Source organism: Canis lupus, chromosome 35 (assembly GCF_011100685.1).
Source record: "Canis lupus familiaris isolate Mischka breed German Shepherd chromosome 35, alternate assembly UU_Cfam_GSD_1.0, whole genome shotgun sequence".
Classification (NCBI taxonomy): Eukaryota; Metazoa; Chordata; class Mammalia; order Carnivora; family Canidae; genus Canis; species Canis lupus.
The window spans coordinates 20,728,531-20,754,265 of record NC_049256.1 but is presented as its reverse complement, the minus strand read 5'-3'; the positions used below and the strand labels follow the sequence as shown (position 1 = coordinate 20,754,265).

General features: G+C 37.1%; 1 protein-coding gene and 1 pseudogene across 1 annotated transcript in view; one reads left to right on the top strand and one right to left on the bottom strand.

Annotated features, from left to right (window-relative positions):
* Positions 1–25,735, bottom strand: part of CDKAL1 (CDK5 regulatory subunit associated protein 1 like 1) — a 635,724-nt gene that overhangs the window by 416,805 nt on the left and 193,184 nt on the right. Inside the window, 1 exon segment of the mRNA NM_001284447.1 lies at positions 23,699–23,747. Coding sequence (NP_001271376.1) covers positions 23,699–23,747 — 49 coding nt within the window.
* On the top strand, positions 19,102–19,880 carry LOC102151225 (annotated as a pseudogene).

The following is a 25,735-nucleotide window of genomic DNA, read 5'->3' as shown; positions in this document are numbered from 1 at the left end:
AGCTCTGGAGGGCTAAGAAATAGGTCACAAATAATTGCACTGATGATGGTAATCATATTTGCGAATATTTTAAATATATAAATTAAAGTAGATTCAAGGTCATTCTTATTAAATCACTCACTTGCATCCTGATACAATTTCTTGAATACAAGGGAAGAGGAAGAAAGCATAAACAGCGTGCCAGGAACTGCACAGGGAACTGCACAGGATCCTGGGTAAGTCTAAGCATCTACGCCTAGGGATCGGTAGCTGTTTCCCCGACCCAGAACACCTGAGTGACAGGATCCTTACCAAGCTGCAACAGTGGCCCCCAGGCCAACGAATCAAGGTGAAGGGCCACATGGGGGAACCTCCAAGCCTCGCTTCTCCAAGTTCTGATAAACCACTCTTCCAACTCCCTCTCTGGCAAGGAGCCCCTCTCAGCTACCATTCCTCCCTCCACAAACACGCCTGAGATTCCCTGCTTCAGGCAATGTTCTCACCTTACATTAAATCCTCGCAAGTTGCTTTTTTCTCCAGCAATCCTAGTCACCAAGACTAAAATGGCCTGTCTTAAAGTCTCAAAAATAAACATGCCCCAGGGTAGAAATGAAAGTTGCTTCAAAGAAGCATAAAACTCTTAAGCAACACTGGGAAATATACAGCCCAGCACCACCCAGGATGGCACTGCCACTGAATGAATAAAGACGAATGAGTCACAGAACTGCACTTTATGATTTTAAGACCCCCTTCACTGCAGAATACAGAAAAATGCATGGGCCTGGTATGTCCTTTACAAACATTTTCAACTTCATTTTTTAAGCAGGAAGGCAGAGGAAAAGAAAAAGTATAATCTGGCAGGAGATCAGGATGTGAGAAAAACCTTCTCCCCTTTGAATAACTTTGGCTAGAGATCACCGTCCAAAATGTCAACATCTCATTCTAATGACGAGACTCTGAAAGTCAGTGTTACGTTGCAGACTCAAACTCTTCTGGAATTTCAGAGCTGAAGGGACCTTCGATGTCAAGCAACGAAACCAATGAGGTTGTATGGGTTGCTGAACAGGACGTTGTTAAAAGAACCAGATATTTTGACATGGCTCTTTATACTCTGAATCCAAGATTCCTACTACAGCGGACTTCAGCACAGCTTAAAGAAATGGTGCATTTGAATGTTGCACCATTCTTTAGAATAAAGTTAAACAAAGTTACAACAAAGATTACATGTGTTAGAAAACACTTGTTATAAGACATATTAGGTACTACATCTTTATTATTAAGTAAAATGTATGTTTTGTTATATAACAATGATACTGATAAACTTCGACTTAAAAATCTATCCATAGTTGATAGTGTAACTGGAGATTCTGCACATGAGTTTTCTTCCCTCGAAATAATTACAGAAAATTAATAATTTATTTTCTCAGTCTCAGAATTGCTACATATATGCTACATGCTTTGTAGAGTGTTACAGAATGAACTTTTAAAAGAAAAATGTGTATCCCCAAACATTATACACAAAATGGTAAAACCAAGAAGCATTCTTTTACTATGCCAATTATTATCAATATTAGGTTTTTTAGGGAAAGGTCAATAGCATTGCCCAATAAAAAATATTCTACTACTGTTTGATTAAGTTTTCCTGTGAAACAAAATTTTCAAGAAAAAGAGAAAATCAGATTTATTTTTTTTTCTCCTGTTAATCTGTCTCATGTCACTTTAATTCTTAGACCAGTTGGAAGAATATCGAAGATAGAAGTAAATTTTCCTCTGCTACATTGGAACTGTGAATTCGTGTCTGAAATCACTTGGGCTGCCCAGGTGGCTCAGCGGTTTAGCGCCACCTTCAGCCCAGGGCATGATCCTGGAGACCCAGGATCAAGTCCCATGTTGGGCTCCCTGCATGGGGCCTGCTTCCCCATCTGCCTGTGCCTCTGCCTCTCTCTCTCTGTCTCACATGAATAAATAAATAAAATCTTTTTTTTCAAAAAAAGTATTGAACATGATGATGAGAGGATTCAGTTAAATGGGCAGAGAAAATCAAATTTAAATTCTTTGTGTATTCATATCTGACTTGTCAACTTACTCTATGTTGCCAGCTTTTTCATGTGGCTATGAATACATGACTTTACTGGCAAAAAAAAAAAAAAAGTTTTTTTAATACATTTCTAAAGGATGATCATGATTTTTATGCATATTTTATTTTGATATTGGGGACGCCTGGGTGGCTCAGCAGTTGAGCATCTGCATTTGGCTCAGGGCATGATCCCAGGATCTGGGATCAAGTCCCACATCAGGCTCCCTGCAAGGAGCATCTTCTCCCTCTGCCTATGTCTCTGCCTCCCTCTCTCTCTGTGTCTCTCATGAAATAAATAGATCAATCTTCAAAAAAAATAGATAATATATAAAATAAAATAAAATAAAATAAAATAAAATAAAATAAATAAAATAAAATATTTTGATATTGAAGTTCTAGTACACCTTTAACATGACCTGGCTTCCACTTTATATTTCTACCAGTTTTCACTTTCTAACTATTTTTATGGAAGCCAGCTATAAAGTACTAATGGAGAATTACCAATACAATTTACTACTGTGTTAAGAAAACAGAAAAAATAGCACAATTAACTTACAACTTCATTCTCTATTTGAAAGTGTAATGAAGCAGCTAGTATTATTTAAGTTTATAGACTCAATGATTCTCACTACATTTTACCAAAAATTGCATTCTTTAAATGAAGATTACAAGTTTTCCTAATGAATATAATAAAGCATGTGTGAGATGCGTGCAGAGTTTAAAAGCAGTGTAGCACATACTAATTCTCTTCAAATTTAGTCATAATAAAGGAAGAACACTGAAGAAAAATGTTTACATATATTACAGTTTTTTGAAGTCATACTCATTTTCATGTTTCTGAGAGCATCAAAAGAAGATTAAATCATCCACTTGGCATATTTTGCTAAATAATCCTATCACAGTAAATAGAAATCAGGACCTTGGGATTCAGAAACTGGTATACCTGAGAATACCAACTACTTGAAATGAAAATGATTAATATTCAAACTTAAAAATCAGGATGCTCAAACTTAAAAATTGTTTTACATGAACAGTTTCACAAAATCTAGACTACAATATTATATACACTTTCAGAGAACTCGACGATATTTGTAGTCTCACCTTCATGCAATCTGCTAAGACACTCTAAAGATCTGCATGAGCGGGAGAAAGATGTCACCAACATGGCGACACATGTAGGTCCTGACTTTCCTTCCACCCACAAGAACAACTAACAGCTATTCAAGGACAAGAAATCACTGGGAGAATCCTAGAACTGGGGTGACGCTGAAGCACCCCAGTGCACATCAAAGACCAAGACAGGCTGCATTAGAAGGGTAAGAGGAGTAGCTGCACATTGAAGGCATTGCCCCTCCCCCAGTCAGCAGAGCACCAAGAGGAGAGGTTTCCCATGCCACTGGTCTCTCCAGTAGGAAAAGAGAATCCCAGAGCGGTCAATCAACCTCTCCCATATTGTGGGTCATTTGTGAGACCCCCAACTCTGATCTCACGCCACAGGGGTTGCCAAATAATCTGCGTGGCCCAGTCACTGGGAATCTGACTATGACAGAGAAGCAGTGGGGGAGGGCTTGCAACAACCAGAACACAGATCTTGGCAGACTGAATTCATACTTGCAGTGCCCAAGAAGTAATTCCAAAAAGCACCTATGCTCACCTGCAGAATATGCAAGGGAACTAGGCTGAGTGTAGATCTGCCAGATTCTCATTCTCAAATGAGTACTGCTGGCCCCAGAGCTAGGTTTGCCCACGCCCAGGCAAAGCACTGACTCAAAGCCCTACTCAGTATGAAGCACCTTCCAGTCCCATCTGAACAGAAGGGCTGGCAATGATATGTGGAAGCTACGTGGCTGGTAGCACTGGAGCCAAGAGAAGGCCAGGAAGGTTGATATACTGCAGGGCAAAGCCAGTGCCCTGCTCAGCCAGGAACTTGCGAGTCAGCTTGAGTTAAGACAAAAAACAAAGAGCTTTACCAGTTTTAGAGCTGCTTCTCCTGCTGTGCCTGGGCAGGAAATCTAATTCATAGCCCTGCTTATTGCTGAGTACAGCTTCAGCTCATCCAACCATGGAAATTTATCAGGCCACATGGGAAGCTGGGTAGCCCATTCAACAGTCCTACATAAAATGACACTCAGACACTAATGCAACACATGGCTTTCCCCGCTTGCAGAGTTAAACTGGTGGGTTCACCTGACCAGCAAATTCAGTGCACACTCAGGCATGATTCAGGCCCCCAAACAATGAGCTTTTTGGTTCCTAGGCCCCTCTCTGCCCTCTGCCAGAGCAGAGAAGCTAATTCATAGCCCCACCTATTAGTAAATATAATTCCAAGTCCACACCAGAGACTTGAGGCAACAGCAGAGCCCATCCTATAGGTGCTTTACTTGGGTAGGTAACCAGATCATCAGGCCTACCCAGTCGTTTTCAACAGGGGCACACACCGCTAGCCCTGTCCTCAGAGTTGCCTCAGCCACAAAAGATCATAACAGCAGGCCCTACAATCACCCGAAGACATTATCAACGAGTACACCCAGAAACCCAAACTGAGCTGACTGGTGCAGAATTATCTCTGCCAAAGGAAACCTGTAAGTATGGAAGATAAGTCATTATCAGTTAAGATGAAGTGTTAAAAGTTTAAAATATTTTATATAAGCTTCATGGTAACCACAAGGGAAAACTGAATTACATGCAAAAAGACATGATATATAAGCCAAAGCATACTAATACAAAAAGATCTCAAAATATACAAAAAGGACAGTAGAATAAGAAACAAAAGGTCTACAAAGCAACCAGAAAACAATCAACAGGATGGCAGTAGTACGTACTTACCTATCAACTATTATTTTAGGTCAGCTGAGAAGATGGCACAGGAGGACCCCTAAGCTCACCTCATCCCACTGACAAAACTAGATGATACCCAAATCAACGTCAGTAAATCAGGCAAGGACCCAAAGACTGGCGGAACAAACTCCATGACTAATGGCAGGAAAGTGGCCACATCAAAGAGGGTATGAAGGACAAAGACATGGTCTGGCAGTGAAAGGGAATGTGTCCATCCATGATGGAGAGGGGACTGGTGGCTTGAAGAAGCCCAGAAATGGGGAGGACAAGTCTCTGCAACAGTTTTCCTTGAAAGTGAGAGGGGTTGAATATCATGAGTTCTTAATATCAGCAGGACTTAAAGCCTAGAATTTTAAAAATCAGTGGGCTCTGCTCAGGTAGAGTAGAGGCTAGAAGATTTGAGGAAGCAGGATCTCCACCTTTAAAGAGACAGGACAACAAATAGCCCGAGCAGATAGAGCATACAGCCAGCAATTTGAAAAACATGGGAGGAAGAATGATTTGCTCATCTGAGTGCGGCAGAAGAGACCCCTCCAGGAACAAAGGAGCTGACGGGGCCATTTTCCAATACAGCCTCAGTCAAGCATATAAACAGGGACCACTTGAGGGAAGCAGTGCAGAACCAATACTTCTTACCTAACTTACTTGCAAAGAGCATCCCCCACCCCCACCCCACTTCAATGGTCCATTCTTCCCAGTCACCCTCTAGTTAGTCCCAGCACTGCAGGTCCCTCCTCCAGAAGACTGGCACAAACCCTGTCAGGCCTACATCTTCTGACCTGTGCATTTTGCAGGACCTCTGTTCTAGCAGCAGTGGGAGTAGTTCTCATTTCACAAGCAGATCACCACACAATGGGCAGAGAGAGTCTGCAGACAATTGGACTAAAGGAAAATGAGGCCTAAGACTCCACAGCAAGGCACATGCATCACACATAGGAGACATTCCCTGTAGAGCCAGGCCCTGGGAAACAGGGGACACTGTACTAGGGGACCTCTTCTCCTCTCTATAAGCCTCTTTTTAAGAGCAAGAGAAGTAGCTGACTTTCCTAACACACAGAAACAGACACAGCAAGTCAGACAATGTGAGGGGACAGAAACATCTTCCAAATGAAAGAACAGGACCAAGCCACAGCAAGAGACCAAAGTGAAAGCGAGAGAAGTAATATATGTAACAAAGAACTTAAAATCATCATCATTAAGATACTCACTGGACTAAAGGAAAGAGTGGAGGACATTAGTGAGACCCTTAACACAGAGATAAAAGAACCAATCAGAGATCAAGAACACAATAAATAAAATTAAAAATATACTTCATGAAATAAATAGATAAAGATAAAGCACAGGAATGAATTAATGACCTAGAAGACAGAATAATGAAATCAAACTGAGCACAGGAGAGGACAGAAAATTATGCAGTTGAGAATAGTCTTGGGAACTCAGTGGCTCCATCAAGTGTAATAACATCAACATTATATGGACCTCAAAAGAAGAGAGAAAGATAGGGGACAGAAAATTTATTTGAAGAAATAACAGCTTAAAACATTCTTAATGTGAGGAAGGAAACAGATAACCAGATCCAGGAGGCACAGAGAGCTCTCCCCTAATTTCACACAAGGAGGTCCACACAAAGGCATATCATAATTAAAATGGCAAAAAGTAGTAATAAACAAAATTTTTCTAAAGCAACAAGAAGACAGTTACATAAAAGAGAAACCACAAAGTCTATCAGCAGTTTTTCAGGAGAAATTTTGCCGGCCATTAGGGAGCAGCATGATAAATTCAAAACACTAAAAGGGGAAAATCTACAGCCAAAAATGCTCTACCCGACAAGGCTATCATTCAGAGTAGAAGAAGAGAGATAGAGTTTCTCAAACCAGCCTTACAAGAAATATTAAAGGGGACTCTGAGTGGAAAGGAAGGCCATGAGAGTATGAAAAGTTTAAAACACACACACACAACAACAACAACCCCGCAAGAACAGTAAAAATAAATATTTCTCTTAAAATCAGTCAAGGGATTCAGAAAACAAAAGTATATAAAAACAACAACAACAACCCCACAAGAACAGTAAAAATAAATATTTCTGTTAAAATCAGTCAAGGGATTCAGAAAATAAAAGTATATAAAATATGACACCATATACCTAAAATGTGCATGGGGGGAGGGGAGAGAAGTAAAGAAGGGACGCAAACTTAAGGGACCATCAGCTTCATATAGACTGCTACAGGCACAAGATGCTATATACAAACCAATGGTTAACTACAAATCAAAAGCCAGTAATAGATACACAAAGAATATAAAGATAGGTATCCAAGTATATCTCTAAAGAAAGCCAACAAACCATGAAACAGAGCAAGGATCAGAGAAAATCTATAGAAATAACGGCAAGTACCAAAATGGCAATAAGCATCTATCAATAATTACTTTGACTGTAAATGGATTAAATGCTCTAATCAAAAGGCACAGGTGACAGAGTAGATTAAAAAAATGGGACCTACCTATATGCTGCCTACGAGAGAGTCATCTCAGACAGAAAAACTCCTGCAGATTGAAAGTGAGGGGATAGAGAACATTTATCATGCAAATGGGTACCAAAAGAAAGCCAGGGCAGCAATAGTTACATCTGACAAAATAGAATTTAAAACAAAGACTATAAAGAGAGACAAAGAAGGACATTACATAATCATAAAGGGGACACTCCAACAAGAGGATATAACAATTGTAAATATTTATACACTCAACATGAGAGCACCAAAATACATTAAACAGTTAATAACAAGCATAAGGGAACTAATCAAGGGTGCCTGGGTGGCTCAGTTGGTTAACCATCTGCCTGCAGCTCAGGTCATAATCCCAGGGTTCTGGGACCGAGTCCCACATCGGGCTCCCTGCTCAGTCGGGAGTCTGCTTTACCCCCTCCCTCTGGCTTGTGCTTTCTCTTGCACACATGCTCTTTCTTATCAAATAAAATAAAAAAAAATTTTTTAGAGAAACTGATGTATAATAATACAATAACAGCAGAGGACTTTTAATACCCCACTTATTCGATGGACATAGCATCCAGATTGAAAATCAACAAGGACAGAGGCTTTGAAACACACATTGAATCAAATGTATATAAAGATATATTCAAAACACTCCATCCTAAAACAGCAGAATGTACATTCTTTGCAAGTGCACATGGAAGGAACATTTTCCAGAAGAGATCACATATTAGGCCAAAAGACAAGTCTCACCAAATTCAAAAAGACTAAAGTCATACCATGCATCTTTTTTGACTCCAACACTATAAAACTAGAAATCAACTCTACGAAAAAATCTAGAAGGAGCACAAATACACGGAGGTTAAGTAACATGCTATTAAACAATTAATAAGTTAATCAAGAAATCAAAAGTTACATGAAGATGAAATTGTCCGAAATCTTTGGGATGCAGAAGTCATTCTAAGACTTTATAGCAAAAAAGGACTACTTAAAGAAGCAAAGAAAAATTTCAAATGACCTAACCTTACCCTCAAGGAGCTAGAAAAAGAACAAACAAAATTCAAACCCATCAAAGGTAAGGAAACAATACTGATTAGAGCAGAAATAAATAATACAGAAACTAAAAAAATAGAATATATCAATGAAACAAGGAGCTGGTTCTCTAAAAGATCAACAAAGTTGATAAACCACTAGCAAGATTCATTAAAAACAGAGAGGTAAGGACCCAAATAAACAAAATTACTAAAGAGGAGAAATACAAACTGTAATAGAATGTTATGAAAACCTACATGCCAACAAATTGGACAACCTAGAAGAAATGGATAAATTCCTAGAAACCTATAACTACCAAAACTAACACAGGAAAAAATAGAAAATTTCAACAGACCAAACACCACCAATGAAATTGAATCAGTAATCAAAAAACTCTCAAAAAGCAAAAATCCAGGACCAGTTTCACAGGCAAATTCTACCAAATATTTTAAGAAGAAATAGCTATTTTAATATCTGTTCTTCTCAAACCATTCCAAAAACAAAACAAAACAAAACAAAACACAGAGAAAGCTTCCAGATTCATTCTGTAAGGCCAGTATCACTCTAATACCAAAATCAGATAAAGACACCATAAAAAAAAAAAAAAAGAACTATATACAGGCCAATATCTCTCATGAATAAGGATGTAAAAATCATCAGCAAATTGGCAAACCAAGGGACGCCTGGGTGGCTCAGTGGTTGAGCATCTGCCTTTGGCTCGGGGTGTGATCCTGGAGACCCAGGATCGAGTCCCACATCGGGCTCCCTGCATGAAGCCTGCTTCTCCCTCTGCCTGTGTCTCTGCCTCTCTCTGTGTCTCTCATGAATAAATAAATAAATAAAAATTAGCAAACCAAACCCAACAATATATTTTAAAAATCATATACCATTATTTATTTACTGAGATTTATTCCCAGATGCAAGGTTGGTTTAATATTTGCAAAACCATCAACATGATACATCACATCAGTAAGAGAAAGGATAAAACCATACGATCATTTCAATAGATGCAGAAAAAGCATTTGACAAAGGACAGCATCCATTCATGATAGAAACCCTCTTTGCAAAGTAGGTCTAGAGGGAACATGTCTCAACCTAATAAAGGCCACATATAACAAAGCCACAGCCAACATCATACACAGGGTAAAAAACTGACAGCTTTACCCTTAAGGTCAGGAACAAGACAAGAATGTCCACTCTTTCATTCAACACAGAACTAGAAGTCCTAGCCACAGCAATTAGACAACAAAAGAAAAGGCATCCAAAAACTGGCTAAGGAAGAAGTAAACCTCTCACTATTTGCAGATAACATGATACTAGATATAGAAAACCATAAAACCTCCATCAAAAAACTAGTAGAACTGATAAACAAATTTAGTAAAGTCACATGATATAAAAATCAATGTAGAGAAATTTGTTGTATTCCTGTACACTAATAATGAAGCAGTGGAAAGTGAAATTAAGAAAACAATCCCACTCTTACTTCACTTCTTACTCTGGAATCAGTGGTATTGAAGATGGCTGGTTGCTGTTGCTATGGGTTTGAGTTACATTTGGCTATAAAACAATCTTAGAAAAAGTAAGTGGTGAGGGTAAGGAACAGGAGAAGACAGGAAGGCCTCTTCTCCCTCTCCCCACACTTTTGAGATACATCTCAAATGGTCTCTAACCTTGTTTGTAGGTATTCTTTTGGTGAATGACTAGAAAGGGAGTCAGGATGGCTTTCAGATTGTACCAACTTAGCTAACATTGCTGACCAATTGTTGCAGGCTCTGAAAAGAAAAACAATCCTGAACCCATTTTAAGAAAAGGAAAAAAGAAAGAAAGAAAAGGATCTCATTTATAATTGCACCAAAAACAATAAAATATCTTGGAATAAACTTAGCCAAAGAGGTGAAGATGAGTACTCTGAAAACTATAAAACACCAATTAAAGAAATTCAAGATGACACAAAGAAATGGAAAGACATTCCATGCTCATGGTATGAAAGAACAAATATTGTTAAAATGTCCATACTACCCAAAGAAATCTACACATTTAATGTAATCCCTATCAAAATACCAATAGCATTTTTCATAGAACTAGAACAAACAATCCTAACATCTATATGAAATCACAAAAGATCCTGAATAGCCAAAGCAATCTTGAAAAACAAACCAAAAGAAGAAGAAGAAGAAGAAGAAGAAGAAGAATCATCATCACACACAATTCCAGATTTGAAGTTATGAGACAAAGTGGTAGTAATTAAAACAGTATACTACTGGCATAGAAAGACACATTAGATCAATGGGATGGAACAGAAAACCCCAAAATAAAGTCACAATTAAATGTTCAATTAATCTTTGAAAAAGAAGGAATCAATATACAATGGGAAAGAATTTCTTCAACAAGAGAACTCCTGGAAAATTCACAAACACATGGAAATTAAGCAAATACTCTTCTGAACAACCAATAAATCAGGAAAAAAAATTGAAAGAGGAATAAAAAAGTTTCTTAAGATAAACAAAAGTGGAAACCAACATACTGGAACTTGTAGGATGTGGCAAAAGCAATTCTAAAATTAAATTTTAATTTATAGCAATAAACACCTACATGAATAAACAAGAAATATCCCAAATAAACAACCTAACTCTAACCGTAAAGAGCTAGGAAAAGCCCAAAGTTAGCAGAAGAGGAATAATGAAAACTAGAGCAGAAACAACTGAAATAGAGAACAGAAAAATAAAAACAAAAAAAGATTAACCATACTAAGAGTTGGTTTTCTGAAAAGATAAACAAATTTCACAAACCTTTAGCTAGGCTAACCAACGGAACAAGAAAAGGACCAAATGAACAAAATTATAATTGAAAAAGGAGACATTACAATTGATATCACAAATTTAAAGGATCCTAAGAGGCTACTATGAACAATTAAACGCCAACAAACTTGACAACCTAAAAGAAATGGAAAAATTCTTGGTAACATACAACTAAGACTGAACCAGGAAGAAATAGAAAATCTAAATAGCCTAATTACTAGTAAGGAGATTGAATCACTAATCAAAAATCTTCCAACAAAGAAAAGCCCAAAAGCAGATGGCTTTGCTGGTGAATTTTACCAAACATTTAAAGAATATTAACATCAATCCTTCTTGAACCCTTCCAAAAAATTGAAGAGGAAGAAATGCTCCTAAACTCATTTTACAAAATCAGTATTATCCTTATAACAAAACTGGCAAAAGATACTAGAAAAAAAGAAAATCTATAGGCCAATATCCATGATGAATGCATGTAAAAATTTTCAATAAAATACTAAGTAAACTAAGTTCAGGAGCACATTATTCACTATGATCAAATGGGATTTATCCCTGGGATGTAAGGATGGCTCAACATCCACAAACCAACCACTTTGATAAATCACATTAATAGAATAAAAGATGATATAATCATCTGAATAGATGCAGAAAAAGCATTAGACAAAATTCAACATCCTTTCCTGTTAAAAATTCTCAACTAATGAGGCACAGAAGGAATGTACCACAATATAATTAAGGCCACATATGACAAGCCCACAGTCAACATCATATTCAATGGTGAAAGGATGAAAGCTTTCCCTCTAAGAACAGGAACAAGACAAGGATATATACTCTTACCACTACTATTTAACATACTATTGAAGTCCTACATAGGGCGATCAAGGTAGAAAAAAAGAAATTTTAAAATAGATGAAATGGAAAGGAAGAAGTAAAACTCTCTTTGCATATCACATGCTTTTATATATAGGCAATCCTAAACACTCAACCAAAGAACTGTCATATCTAATTAATGAATTCAGTAAAATTGTTAGATACAAAATTAACATATAAAAATTCATTTCTATAAATAAAATTTCTTAAAAGAAATTAAACTGACCCCATATGCAATAGCATCTCAAGCAATAAGACACTTAGAAATAATTTTAACTAAGAAAATAAAAGATCTCTACAATGAAAATTATAAGATTGACGAAATAAATTGAAGATGACGTACATAAATGGAAAGGTATCCCATGTTCATGGGTTAGAAGAACTGATGTTGTTAAAACATCGATGGTAACCAAAGCCATTCATAGATTCAATGCAGCCCTCATAAGATTAGAAAGGCTTGTCTTTTTTTTTTTTATAGAAGTAAAAAACCACACTCCTAAAATCTATGTGAAAGTAGAAAAGATCCCAAATGGCCAAAGAAAAAGAGGAACAAAGCAGGAAGTATCACACTTCCTAATTTCACTCTATACTATAAAACTATAGTCATCAAAACAGTATGGTACTGAGAGCCCAAAAATAAACCCATGCCTATACAGTTAGCTAATATTTGACAAAGGGGCCAGAAATTTTCAATGGAGAAAAGACAATCTATTTAAAAATGGTGCTGGGATAACTGAATATTCATGTGAAAAAGGATTAAACTGGATCTGTATCTTATTTTACTCACAAAAAGTAACTGAAAATGGATTAAAGACTTAAATGTAAGACATGAAACCATAAAACTCCTAAAAGGAAACATAGGAACAAATCTCCTTGACATGAGTCTTAGTAGTGATTTTCTGGATATGATACCTAAAGTATAAGCAGCAAATTAAAAAAATCAACAAGTGGGACTACATCAAACTAAAAAGTTCTTCACAGAAAAAGAAACCATGAAGGAAGAAGGAAGGAAGGAAAGAGGGAAGGAATGAAGGCAGGCAGGCAGGCAGGCAGGCCGGCTGGCCTGCCTACAAAATGGGAAAAAAGTGTTCGCAACCATATATCTGTTAAGGGGTTAATATCCAAAACATATAAAGAACTCATATGATTCAACAGCAAAAAAGAAAAAAAAAAAAGACCCAAATAACCCAATTAAAAAATGGGCAGAGGACACAAATAGACTTTCTCCAAAGGAGATACACAAAAGGCCAACAAGTACATGAAAAGATGCTCAACACCACTAGTCATCAGAGAAATGCAAATTAAAGCCATAATGAGATACCACCCCATTCTTATAAGAATGACTGTCATCAAAATACAAAAGAGTTAAATGATGGTATGTATGCATGTGGAGAAAAGGGAACCCTTGTGCACTGCTGGTAGGATTGTAAATTGATACAGCCACTATGGAAAACATTATGGAGGTTCCTCAAAAAATTAAAACTAGAACTACCATATGATCTAGCAATTCCACTTCTAAAAATATATCCAAAGGTGATGAAAAATACTAACTCACAAAGATATCTGGACCCCCATATTTAAAGTAGTATTATTTACAACAGCTAAGATATAGAAATTACCTAAGTGTCTCATCAATGAATGAATTCGTGGTATACATTCACAGTGGAATATTATTCAGCCACAAAAAAGAAAAAATCCAACCATTTGCAATAACATGGGTAGACCTTGAAGGCATTCTGTTAAGTGAACTAAAAAAGACAAATACTGAATGATCTCATTTATATGAGGGGATTGAGAAGAGGAGGAGGAGGAAGAGGGGGAGGAGGAGGAGGAAAAACCAAATTCTTAGCAAAAGAGTTTATATTTCTAGTTATCAGAGGCAGGGAGTCAGTGTAGGGAAAAAAGAGGGCATTGGAGGAAGGTGGTGTGGTCAAAAGGTACAAACTTTAGTACGATAAATAGGTAGTAGGGATAGAATGTACAACACGGTAACAGCTAACACTGCTGTAGGGCATATAGGAAAGCTGTTAGGAGAGTTAATCCTAAGAATTCCCATCACAAAGAAAATTTTTCTTCCTTCTTTCCTTTTTGATTGTTCCTACATGAGAAGGTACAGGTTAGATGAACCTACCTTGGTAATCATTTCACAATATATAGAAATCTAACCATCATGCTGTATGTCTTAAATTTATACAGTGATGTCTGTCAATTATTTCTCCATCAAACGGGAGAGGAGAGGAATATTAAAGGGATTAATGCATCCAAAACAGAATGAGAAGGGGCCAGAGTAGAAGGGAAAGGAATGAAATTGCAGGGGAAGCAGCTCATACTGACCCCTAGAGGCCACTGTACAAGTTGCCTTTTACTCTGATTGAGGTTGGGTTGGTGGGGGCATCACAGAAGTCAGACTGAAGGGGGGACATGGTCCCACCTGTGTTAAAAAAAAAAATTGCAAGAGTTAACATGTACATCCAATTTTCACAGTAGGCAACTCCTTGTTAATATTTAAACAAGGAAGGATGGGGCTGCATTTCCAGACAGATCGGTGGGACCACTAATAGGAGGGTTGGGTCATGGGAAGCCTGAGAGGTTCAAGCTGAAAGTAATTTCCTTTCCTTGTTTTGAACAATCAAATCCACTGAACCATTATAACACTGTGTTCTGTGAAAACTCCACTAAGATCGTCAAACTAACAAACTATTCAATACCAGGTACCCTCCCTTGTAGCCCCACCCCAGAATGAAGAAACAAAAGCTAATGAAAGACCCAAGACTTCATAAAAATTAATTCCATTCATAATAAAAGGTGGCTTCGAACCATAAGAAAACACATCTTTGAACAGAAAAGGAAACGTAAGTGATGAACATACTAAAGCACTGTAATTAAAGACAAGCAAATAACATATAAAACAATTCTGAATCATAAAGTAGCAGAATCCACCTGGGGGGGAGGGGCCACACTTGTTTTAAAAGCTTTAAGGTAAGAAAAGTATTAGACAAAATGAAAGGTACAATGGATTAAAAAAAAATTCATTCTAGAAATAATGTATACTGAAGTAGAGAAGACAAATACATTAAAATCCTACTACTAATCTGGGGGAACCTTCCGGAGGGGGGAGAGAGGAAAAAGAGGAAAAGACAAACTGACATATTTATTAGGAAGGTGGCAAAACACAATGGTTGCAACACTATAATCACATATTAACATGGTACATAAACTTAAAAACAACAGGCTCATTAGGAAAAAAAACTAAATAAATCACAGCAATAAATTCCTGGCTTCTTTAGTTATTACAAGATAGAAGTCATCACTTACTTAATTACACCAGTGAAACTGGGAAGTATTCCCAATATGTAAAATCAATGTGCAACACCTTCCACTATATTCAGACTATATAGTAACTTTGTCAGAGATTACACATATTGAGAGGATGCAGAGAAGTGTCCCTTCAAATCATACTTTAAAAATCAATAAGGGATCCCTGGGTGGCGCAGCGGTTTGGCGCCTGCCTTTGGCCCAGGGCGCGATCCTGGAGACCCGGGATCGAATCCCACATCGGGCTCCCGGTGCATGGAGCCTGCTTCTCCCTCTGCCTGTCTCTGCGCCTCTCTCTCTCTCTGTGACTATCATAAATAAATAAAATTTAAAAAAAAAAAAATCAATAAAATTATTTTGTGGAAAAACAAACCCTGAAAAAGTAGATGGGCTTTCCTGGTCCAGTACCATCCCAGATGGACCATGTTACATCTCCAAGTTCAATTCACTTACTCATTAAGTTTGGAAACCATCCTCAAGTAAACCTCCATAGGACTTTAGGGAGGTTGTTGTATTATTGACACTTAAAAAAAACCACGATTGGTTGTTTTGCTTTCCAGTCTCAATTCACAAAAACTTTATACACTGAATTCGTATCAAATGCAAAGCACAAAATCTGACAGAGTAAAGATGAATAGCAATGTGTTAAATAAGAAAGAGGTATTTGGTGAAGCATCCTGGGAATTTAGTCAGTCTAATCCAAGATTGCATCAATTACTGAGAAGTTAAGGGAAACGGAAAATCAATTAAACTTGCAGATTGTGCCATATTGGGAAAGTCTTGAATTACCAACACTGGAGGCATTTGGAATTAGACTGAATGAAACACCAGCAAACATATTAATAACAATGGAGACTTCTTTTATTAGAGGTTGACTGAGGAAGAAATATGACTTAATAGTAAAAACATCTTTCTAATTTCAATAGGCAATATTTACCTGCAATAATTTGTCTTGTTATACAGAAGACTATTTTTACAAAGACAAGAATTTTTTTAAAGGATTTTTGTGTGTGTGTTCAGAGGACATAATATACACATATCAGAAGAAATACAAATTTATATTACCTTCAGAGCTTTCATACAAAAAAAAAAAGTTTTAATGACTAAGTAAACCAAGCCTAAGGTACATGAATGTTTTAAAAGAAAAAAAGAAATATAAATCCTTTAAACCCTATACTTCTTTCCTCAGAATCAGTTATATGTGTTGCTGAATTACCAAGATGATACACAAGAAAATCCTAAATTCATTATAATTTGTTCTCTCCTAAAGCAAATGCTATAAAGGGAGGGAATTTTCAGGCCACTATTAAAATAGGGAGGATTCATTCAGAATAACTTGGAACTTTCCATTTTGTTCCCACCAAGAAAGATACAAATGGAATATGCTTTATATGGTTTTATGGTCATTAGAATAGTTAAATGCTTTAGGCATCAATGTAGCATATTAATACATTCTTAAAACATTACTTGGTATATCATAATCAAAATGTAAACAGGCTGTGGCAGAAGCTGTATGTCCAAACCCCCTTCAAGGAAGACATATGAAGAGGGCCCAACAGGAATCAAATGTGGAAACAAGACAGTTGTGGCAAAATCCTCGTCAGGCTGTATTCCATCTGGCCCTTCTGGGCAAAGACTTGCTTCTCCACGGAGCATTTATCAAATCAGGGTCCCAGCAAAGCAGATGGCACACTGCATAATTGAAGAGGTTTTAATAAAGGGACTATTTACTAATGTTTGGCAAGGGTAGGAAAACCAACAAGAGACAATGCAATACTCTCAGGCTAGCAACAATGGGGTGCTGTTTCCACCCCTGGGCCTGAAAAAGCAAAGGAAGGGAACAGTTAGAAGAACCTGGAGAAACAGATGAATAGAGTGGGCCATCTGACAGGATCTGTCATTGTCGCTGACAGAAGCACAAAACCAGCAGAAGCAGGGAAGGAAAGAGTGAGAAAGGGTAACAAATATTCCTATCTCACACTCAAGTCACACCTCTAAACTCCAGCTGGAAAAATCTAACCAGGCACCAAAAAGCAAGAATCCTACTGATGCAATACACACAGGTCAGCCTCCATGGACACACATCAAGGTAGAGAATGGGTCCGTAAGGGTAAACAAAAGGCGGATGTCCACTAATGTGCAGGATGCTCAGATGAACATAAAGCAATCTGCAAATACCACACGAGAAACATCAAATAGCACATCTGCCTGGGGCAAAAGATGTACATATGGAATCAATGGAAGAAAAAGTGAAAATGACAGGATGGAGGAAAGGATCATTAAAATCAACACTAAAGTCACAATTTAGTTTGGTAAGTAACTGGCAACCACTGAAGATACACATGCAAGAGTGTAAAATAATCCCAGGATAATGGTAGCAGCATACATAGTCAGATGGGAAGGAGAGTCACTTCCAGCAGTCAGATTATTGCAGCAGTGTAGGTATTAAGGAGATAGTAAGAAATGAACAGTAACAAAAATTGATCCTGTAGTTATGTCCTAGGTAGCTCAAAAGTCATATGCATTTAATCCTCTCAACTTAGAACTAAGAAAACTGAGCCTCAGAAAAGCAACCTGCTGAAAGTCAACCAAGAACTAATTAGCTGCTACAAATGCCACATTATTTCACTAACTTGTGCTTTCTAAATGAAATATTGGCAATAGAAAGTGAAGAACAGAAGTTCATGGACAGCCCCAGATCTTCATTAGCCAGGAGCTTTCAGATGAGTCATTTGACCGCTTCCTGAGCTCAGCTTCCTTGTTTGCAACTAAAAGCATCTACCAAAATTATTTTTTCCATTTCTAAAGTTCTCCTGTTGCATTACTAATACTTAATTCATCAGCCTTGCCACCCTCAAGCCAATCTGCCAATGAACATCCCCATCAACTACATCTTCAACTCATCTTTCACTGTGGAGTCTCAAATTAAATCCAATTTCAATCTCCCCCAATAAATCCATTGAAGCGAAAACTCTTCAGTGAGAAGCCACCCCCAGTCGACTCAAGCTGGAGGTGATAGGCCTTGGTAATACTGTGATATAACAGGAAATAAATATCTGATCTTCATCCTCAGTTCCTAATATAGGGCCCCTAAAACTCGTTTAATTCCCTGAATGATAAGGGTGTGAGGAGCATTCTCATCATAAGCTCCTTTCAACCATATCAGAATTTATGCTAATGAAGTAACTCTTAGAGGATGAAGGCTGGTTGCCAAAGGAAACAATTATGTAATTAGAGGGTTGGATCTTTCAGACCAGATCCCAACCTTTGGGAGTTCAACCATCAATGGCCAATGATTTCATCAACCATGCCTATGTAATGTAGACTCCATTAAAAATCCTAAATGATGGAGCTTCCAGGTTGGTGAACATACTGAGGTGCTGAGAGGGTGGTATACCCAGAGAGGCAGGATGTGGAAGCTCCACTTCCATTACCACATAGCTTGCCCCGAGCATTTCTTTCATTTGGATGTTCCTGAGTTATGATCTTTATAATAAACCAGTTTTCCTGAGTTCTATAAGCTACTCTAGCAAATTATCAAACCTAAGTAGGGGGTCATGAGAACCCAAGTGATAGCTAGTGACAGTCTGGACTTGCAGTTGGCATCCAAAGTGGTGGGAATTGTAAGGGAATTGAGTCTTTAACCTATGAAGTGTGTGCAAACTCCAGTGAGTTAGTGTCAAATCTGCTTGCTTGCTCTCTGAGCAGCGCTATGGTGGCTGGAAAGAACAAACACCTTATGAAAGGCAGCAAAAAGGGAGGCAAGAAGAAAGTGGTTGATCCACTTTCTGAGAAAGACTGGTATAATGTGAAAGCACCAGTGATATTCAGTATAAGAAATATTGGGAAAAAACACTAGTCACGAGAACTCAAGGAACCAAACTGGTATGTGATGGCCTCAAGGGCTGTGTTTTTGAAGTAAGCCTTGCTGATCTGCATGATGAAGCAGTTGCATTTAGAAAATCCACACTAACTATTGAGGATATTCAGGCCAAAACTGGCTGCCTAGTAATTTCCATGGGATGGATCTTATCAGTGACAAAATGTGCTCCATGGTCAAAAAATGACAGACCAGGATTGAAGCTCATGCTGATATCAAGACTATCAATGCTTATTTGCTTCGTCTATTTTGTGTTGATTTTACTTAAAAATACAGCAGTCACATTCAGAAGACCTCTTACACTCAGCACCATCAGGTCTGCCAAAATCAGAAAAAGATTATGGATATCATGACCCGAGATGTATAAATGACTTGAAAAGAGTCAATAAACAGATTCCAGACAGCATTGGAAAAGACACAGTAAAGGCCCGCCAATCTATTTATCCACTCCATGATGTCTTGGTTAGAAAAGTAAAAAAGTTGAAGAAGCCCAGTTTGAACTGGGAAAGCTCATTAAGCTTCATGGTGAAGGCAGTATCTGAAAAAGCTGGACCTGTGCTAAAGTTGAACAAACTGATGAATATGAGCCATTAGTTCAAACATCTGTTTAAAATTCAGATATTTAATGGTAACCAACAAAAAATCTTATTTGTGATGTTTAAATTTTAAAAAATTGCTTTGTATAGAAAACCAATACATTTGGTGTCAGAAATATTTTCAGTATAGAAAAACATAGTTTGCCTTTACCGTCTATGATTTCCTATAGAAATTATATTTCTAGAAGCCATTTGGTAGCCTTCAGAGCACAATATTACTATTTGTTGTTATTTAATAGATTTTATTTTTTAGATCAGGTTTAGGTTCATAGCAATATTGAGCAGAAAAGTACAAGTTCCCATATGCCACCCTCACCCTTGTCCCTATTATCATCCTCCACCAGTCATACATTTGTTTCATCAATAAACCTACACTGAAACATCACCAGCACCCCGAGACCATATTACAATTCACTCATGGTGCTCAACATTCTATGGGCTTGGGAAAATCTGTAATGACATGTATCCACCATTATAGTATCTATAGAAGAATATCACCAACCTAAAACATTCCCTTATAATCTGCCCAATAATCTTTCTCCCCCTGCCCCAACACTGGCAACACTGATCATTTTACTGTCTCCATGGTTTTGCCTTTGCAGAAGTCACAGAGTTGGAATCACAGTATGTAGCCATTTCTGATTGGCTTCTTTCACTTGGTAATGTGCATTTAAGTTTCTTTTAGGTCTTTTCATGACTTGATAGCTCATTTCTTTTCAGCACTGAACAATATTCCATTGCCTATACAGACTAGTTTATCCATTTACTTACCGAAGGACATCTTGGCAATTATGCTTTTGGCAATTATGAATAAAGGTGCTACAAACATCTGTATGTAGATTTTTGTGTGAACAAAAATATTCAGCTCCTTTGGGTATACGCCAAGGAGAGTGGACACTAGATCATACGGTAAAAGTATAAGAAACTGCCAAACTGTTCTCCAAAATGGTTGTACCATTTCACACTACCAGCAAATAAATGAGATTTCCTGTTTCCCCACATCCTCACCAACATTTCGGGTTGTCAGTGATCCAGATTTTAGCCATAAATATAAGTGTAGTAGTATCTCATTTTAATGGCATTTCCTCACTGACATGAGGTAGAACATCTTTTCATATGCTTATTTTCCATCTATATATCTTCTTTGGTGAGATGTCTGATGAGGTATTTGGTCCACTTTTTAATTAGGTTGTTTACTTTCTTATTGTTGAGTTGTAAGAGTTCTTTATACATTTTGGATAATAGTCCTTCACCAAACACATCCTTTACAAACATTTTCTCACAGTCTGTGTCTTGTCTTTTCACTCTTTTGATAGTCCTTTTTGCAGAGAAGTTTTTAATTTTAATGAAGTATAGCTTGTCAATTATTTCTTTCATAGATCAAGCCTTTGGTGTTACATCTAAGAAGTCATCACCATAGCCCAGGTCACCTATATTTTCTCTTGTGTTATCTTTATCACCATTAATTTAAAAAATATGTACATACTGAGTGACTAGTACGTGGCTGGTACTTAAGACAAGATGAATAAAGCAACAAAACTTCATGCATCCTGAAGCACTACTTTCAGAAACTCAGTCAACCACTAACAATGTTTCTCAAGTGGGAGAGATCAGAGAAGTCACAGCAGAGTTGTGTAAATGCAGTATCAAACTTAAGAGCACAGGCATTGAAGCGGGCCTGCCTGGATATGAATCCCAACCCTGCCACTCACTAGCTGTGCACGCCTGTGTCCCAGCTTCCTCACCTGAAAAATGAGGAAAATATTTATACCCACACTTCACTTCACAATACTGTTGTGAAGATTAAATGATATAATTCATGGGAAAGGCTTTGGCATAGTGCCTATTACACCCAAACTGCACAATTAATGCCAGCACTTCTACATCCTCCAAGATGGGGACTCAGGCATATAGTTTAACAAACTATTCAAAATTATCACTGCTTTAAGTTTTTAATCATGGTATTTCATTTTATTTTGAGTTTCAAAGAAGACTGAGGTATAGTCTAATTCTCATAATCCATGGCCAGCTAATAAATCAAGGAGTCAAAATAAATGAATAAGCAGCATGTGGAAGATTAGTGGACACAGTCAGCAGGAAAAGTATGTGGTTAAAAATCCCAACTTGGTGAAAGTAGTCTGTTTTCCTTTTTTTAGACACACAATGCCCACATATAAGAAAATGATTAAAATTTTAAGTGAGAAGCTTAATTCATGTAATATTTCATTATTACATTACTAGTTTTTATTTGTACTAATCTAACAGAGGAAAACAGACTATGAGTATTTAAAAATTAAACCACAGAACTGAGGATAATTTATTTCTCAGTGACTTCAATAAGAATATGGTTCAAAACACCACAGCTAATGAAACAAAGCATAATTCTAGTCTCTAGTGTAACTACAGAAATTATACACAGGAGAATATTAAAATTGAATACTACTTTTAAAAGTACTTTTAGGGGCACCTGGCTGGCTCAGCTGAAAAAGCGTGCAACTCTTGATTTCGTTGTGAACTTGAGCCCCGTGCTGGGTATATAGATTACTTTAAAAAAAAAAAATTAAGTATTTTTAAAAAGGGTAACTGCAACTAATTAGGTGACATGAAAACATGCAAATAATGTCAACTGCAACTAATTAGGTGACATGAAAACATGCAAATAATGTCAACTATATCTCAATAAAACTGCTAAAAATACACATAAGTAAAATCATTACCTTTTTTTTTTTAAGTTGGCTCCACACCCAGCATGGAACCCAACATTAGGCTCAAATTCAAAACTGTGAAATCAAGACCTGAGCTGATATTAAAAGTTGGATACTTAACCAAAGATGAGTTACCCAGGTGTCCCTCATTTCTTTCTTTTCTTTTTTCTTGCTCTTTCTTTCTTTCTTTCTTTCTTTCTTTCTTTCTTTCTTTCTTTCAAGATTTTATTTATTCATGAGAGACACACAGAGAGAGAGGCAGAGACACAGGCAGAGGAAGAAGCAGGCTCCATGCAGGGAGCCTGACATGGGACTTGATCCCAGGTCTCCAGGATCACACCCTGGGCTGAAGGCGGCACTAAACCACTGAGCCACCCGGGCTGCCCTCATTTCATTATTTTAAAACTGATGTCTTTCTGATCTGAAATGCAAATGAAATCTATTTCATACAAAAATAAAAATGAGATTTAAAAAAAGGACTATGATCTGACTCATTTATAAGCCAATCAGATATATACCCCCTATATTAGACTGGATAATGCATGAATCAGTTAAGGACAAAATGTTACACTTTCATATGTAAATAAATATTAACTGATATTTTTATAATACAGTTCAAACAATACAGTAGTTCCTCCGTCTTATCAGCCAAGGGATACAGTCCAAGACCCCCCAGGGGATATCTGAAAGTATGCAGGGATAGTACCAAACCCTTTATGTACTGTGTTTTTCCCTAAACATACATAACTACAATGAAGTTTAATTTATAAATTACACCCAGTAAGAGGTTAACAACAATAACTAATAATAAAATAGAAAAATTACAACCCGAGACTGCAATAAAAGTTATGTGAATGTTGTCTCTCTCTTTTTCTCTCAAAGTGTCTTATTGTCCTGTATTCATCCTTCTTCTTCTTGTGATGATATGACGGGAAGCAAGGTGAAGAGATAGACACTGTGATGTAGGGTCAGGCTACTATTGACCTTCTGACATAAGTTAGAAGGACAATCATCTGCTTCTGGACATCAGCTGACTGTGGCTAACTGTATCCAGAAAGCAAAACTGCGGATAATGAAGGGGATGTATATGTACCATATACATCTGCTTATCCCACTTTCAGCAATTACCTTTAATTGTTTCCTCCACAACTTCTACCACTCGATCTATCTGTTGAACCTAAAAAGAAAACAAATTACATTAGACAAGCAATTTACATGGATAAGAAACATTAACTTGTGTTTACCTTTCTGCTTGAGTCAGTGTATCACATTTTCTAAGCACATGAATATAGGTTGTCTTTAATTAATGCATTTGGAAATATTATAAAAAATATTCTGTATTAATGTTTTGTGTTACAGTGAAGTATGAAATTACCTACCTCCTGTCCTCCAATGATAACTGAAGAAATCATAATACATTTAAATAAACTGCCTGGAGTTCTGTTAGCATAGCCTATCAACATAAACTAAACACATCCTGAGATATAAAGTGATGTTTAATTAAAACATGTCTCTTTACACACACATTCTCTTCATTCTTCAAGAAAAATGGCAGAAGATGACAACCTACACAAAAGGATATGCTGGTTATTAAGAAGATCTATCCCAAATACTATGCTGTCTTATTCTAACTGAAACCCCCTTTTATGGATGTCTACCATGTACTGGGCAATGTGCTCAGGTCAACAGAATACAAAGTCAAATAATAATAGCTTCTACCCTAGACACAAGTGACTAAGGGAGACTGCTCATGGTACCATAGGAACACAGAGAAAAGGTAACAAATAAATTATGACTGAATGATCCAGCAATGCTATCAAGGGAAGAAAGGTGACTCTTGAGAGATAAACCGGATTAATATAGGAGAAACCCATTAATAAGACTGAGTTAGTGTGGCTAGGGTGTAGATGGAAATGTAAAAAGATTATAGTGCAAGAAGCTAAGTGAAGAGAGAAAAAAAAAAAAGTCATAAGTCGATATTACTTATACCTTAAAATCTTCAAATGATTGCTTTATTATAGAATACATGCTCATTGAAAAAATTCAAATAAATTAGAAATATAAAAAAGAAATAAAGTAATCTGTATTATCCTACATCCTCCACTTCCATTCCTAAGATATCATTCATAACAGCCTAATAGATACCAAGACATTTTCCAAAGCAGAACATTTATATATATATCTGTTCTTTTTCTTATAAATTATGATATAAATATTGGTAAACAGAAGAGAGAAAATGACAGACCTGCTTCTTTATTTTTTTTCTATATACCATCAGTACATATAGGTCTACTTCATTTATTTTCCTGGCTGCCTAGTATTCATGTATAGATATACCATAATGCATTCACCCATTCCCCAACTAATGGACCCTTATGTTATTTTTAATCTTTCATTTTTATACAACAATGATGCAATGAACTCAACTGAGCAAGAACCTTTTTAAAAGGCTTTAATAAAACCGCAATGGCAAATCCCTTTTAAATATTTCTTTGGCGGGGCCCCTGGGTAGCTCAGTGGTTGAGCATCTGCCTTTGGCTCAGGTCCTGATCCCGAGTCCCACATCAGGTTCCCCACAGAGAGCCTGCTTCTCCTTCTGCCTATGACTCTACCTCTCTCTGTGGGTCTCTCATGAATAAATAAAATCTTGAAAATATAAATACTTAAATATAAATATACATATTTATATTCCTTTGGCCTCAGTACCAAAGGAAATAAGGATAGACTTCTTAGAGCACACTTCAATTAGGTTCTGCCTCTGACCACTCAGCCCAGCATAATGGTAGTAGTTGCAATAATTACTGAGAAATTGTCAAAGGCAAAGTAGCCTCTGTTAGACTTACGTCCCAAACAAACTTACCTCACTGGAACCACTAGGTTCTGGTTTTATGAAGAGAATGGATTTGGCTTCCTTATAGAATGTGATCAAAGCCAAAATAATAGAGTTCAAAGAGGAGGAAAGTACCCAACAGACTTAAATACTACAGAGCTTATAAGTTACCATAAAGACTGGAATGTCTATGCCTGATTTAGCAATGTGGGAATCAATGAACTCAGAGGAAGCAATGAGTTCAGTAGTAATGAATCATAACTAAGAAAACACTGACACCAAATAGAGACTACTCTTACAGACAGATGAGCTGAAGGAAGGAGACATGGGTAGGA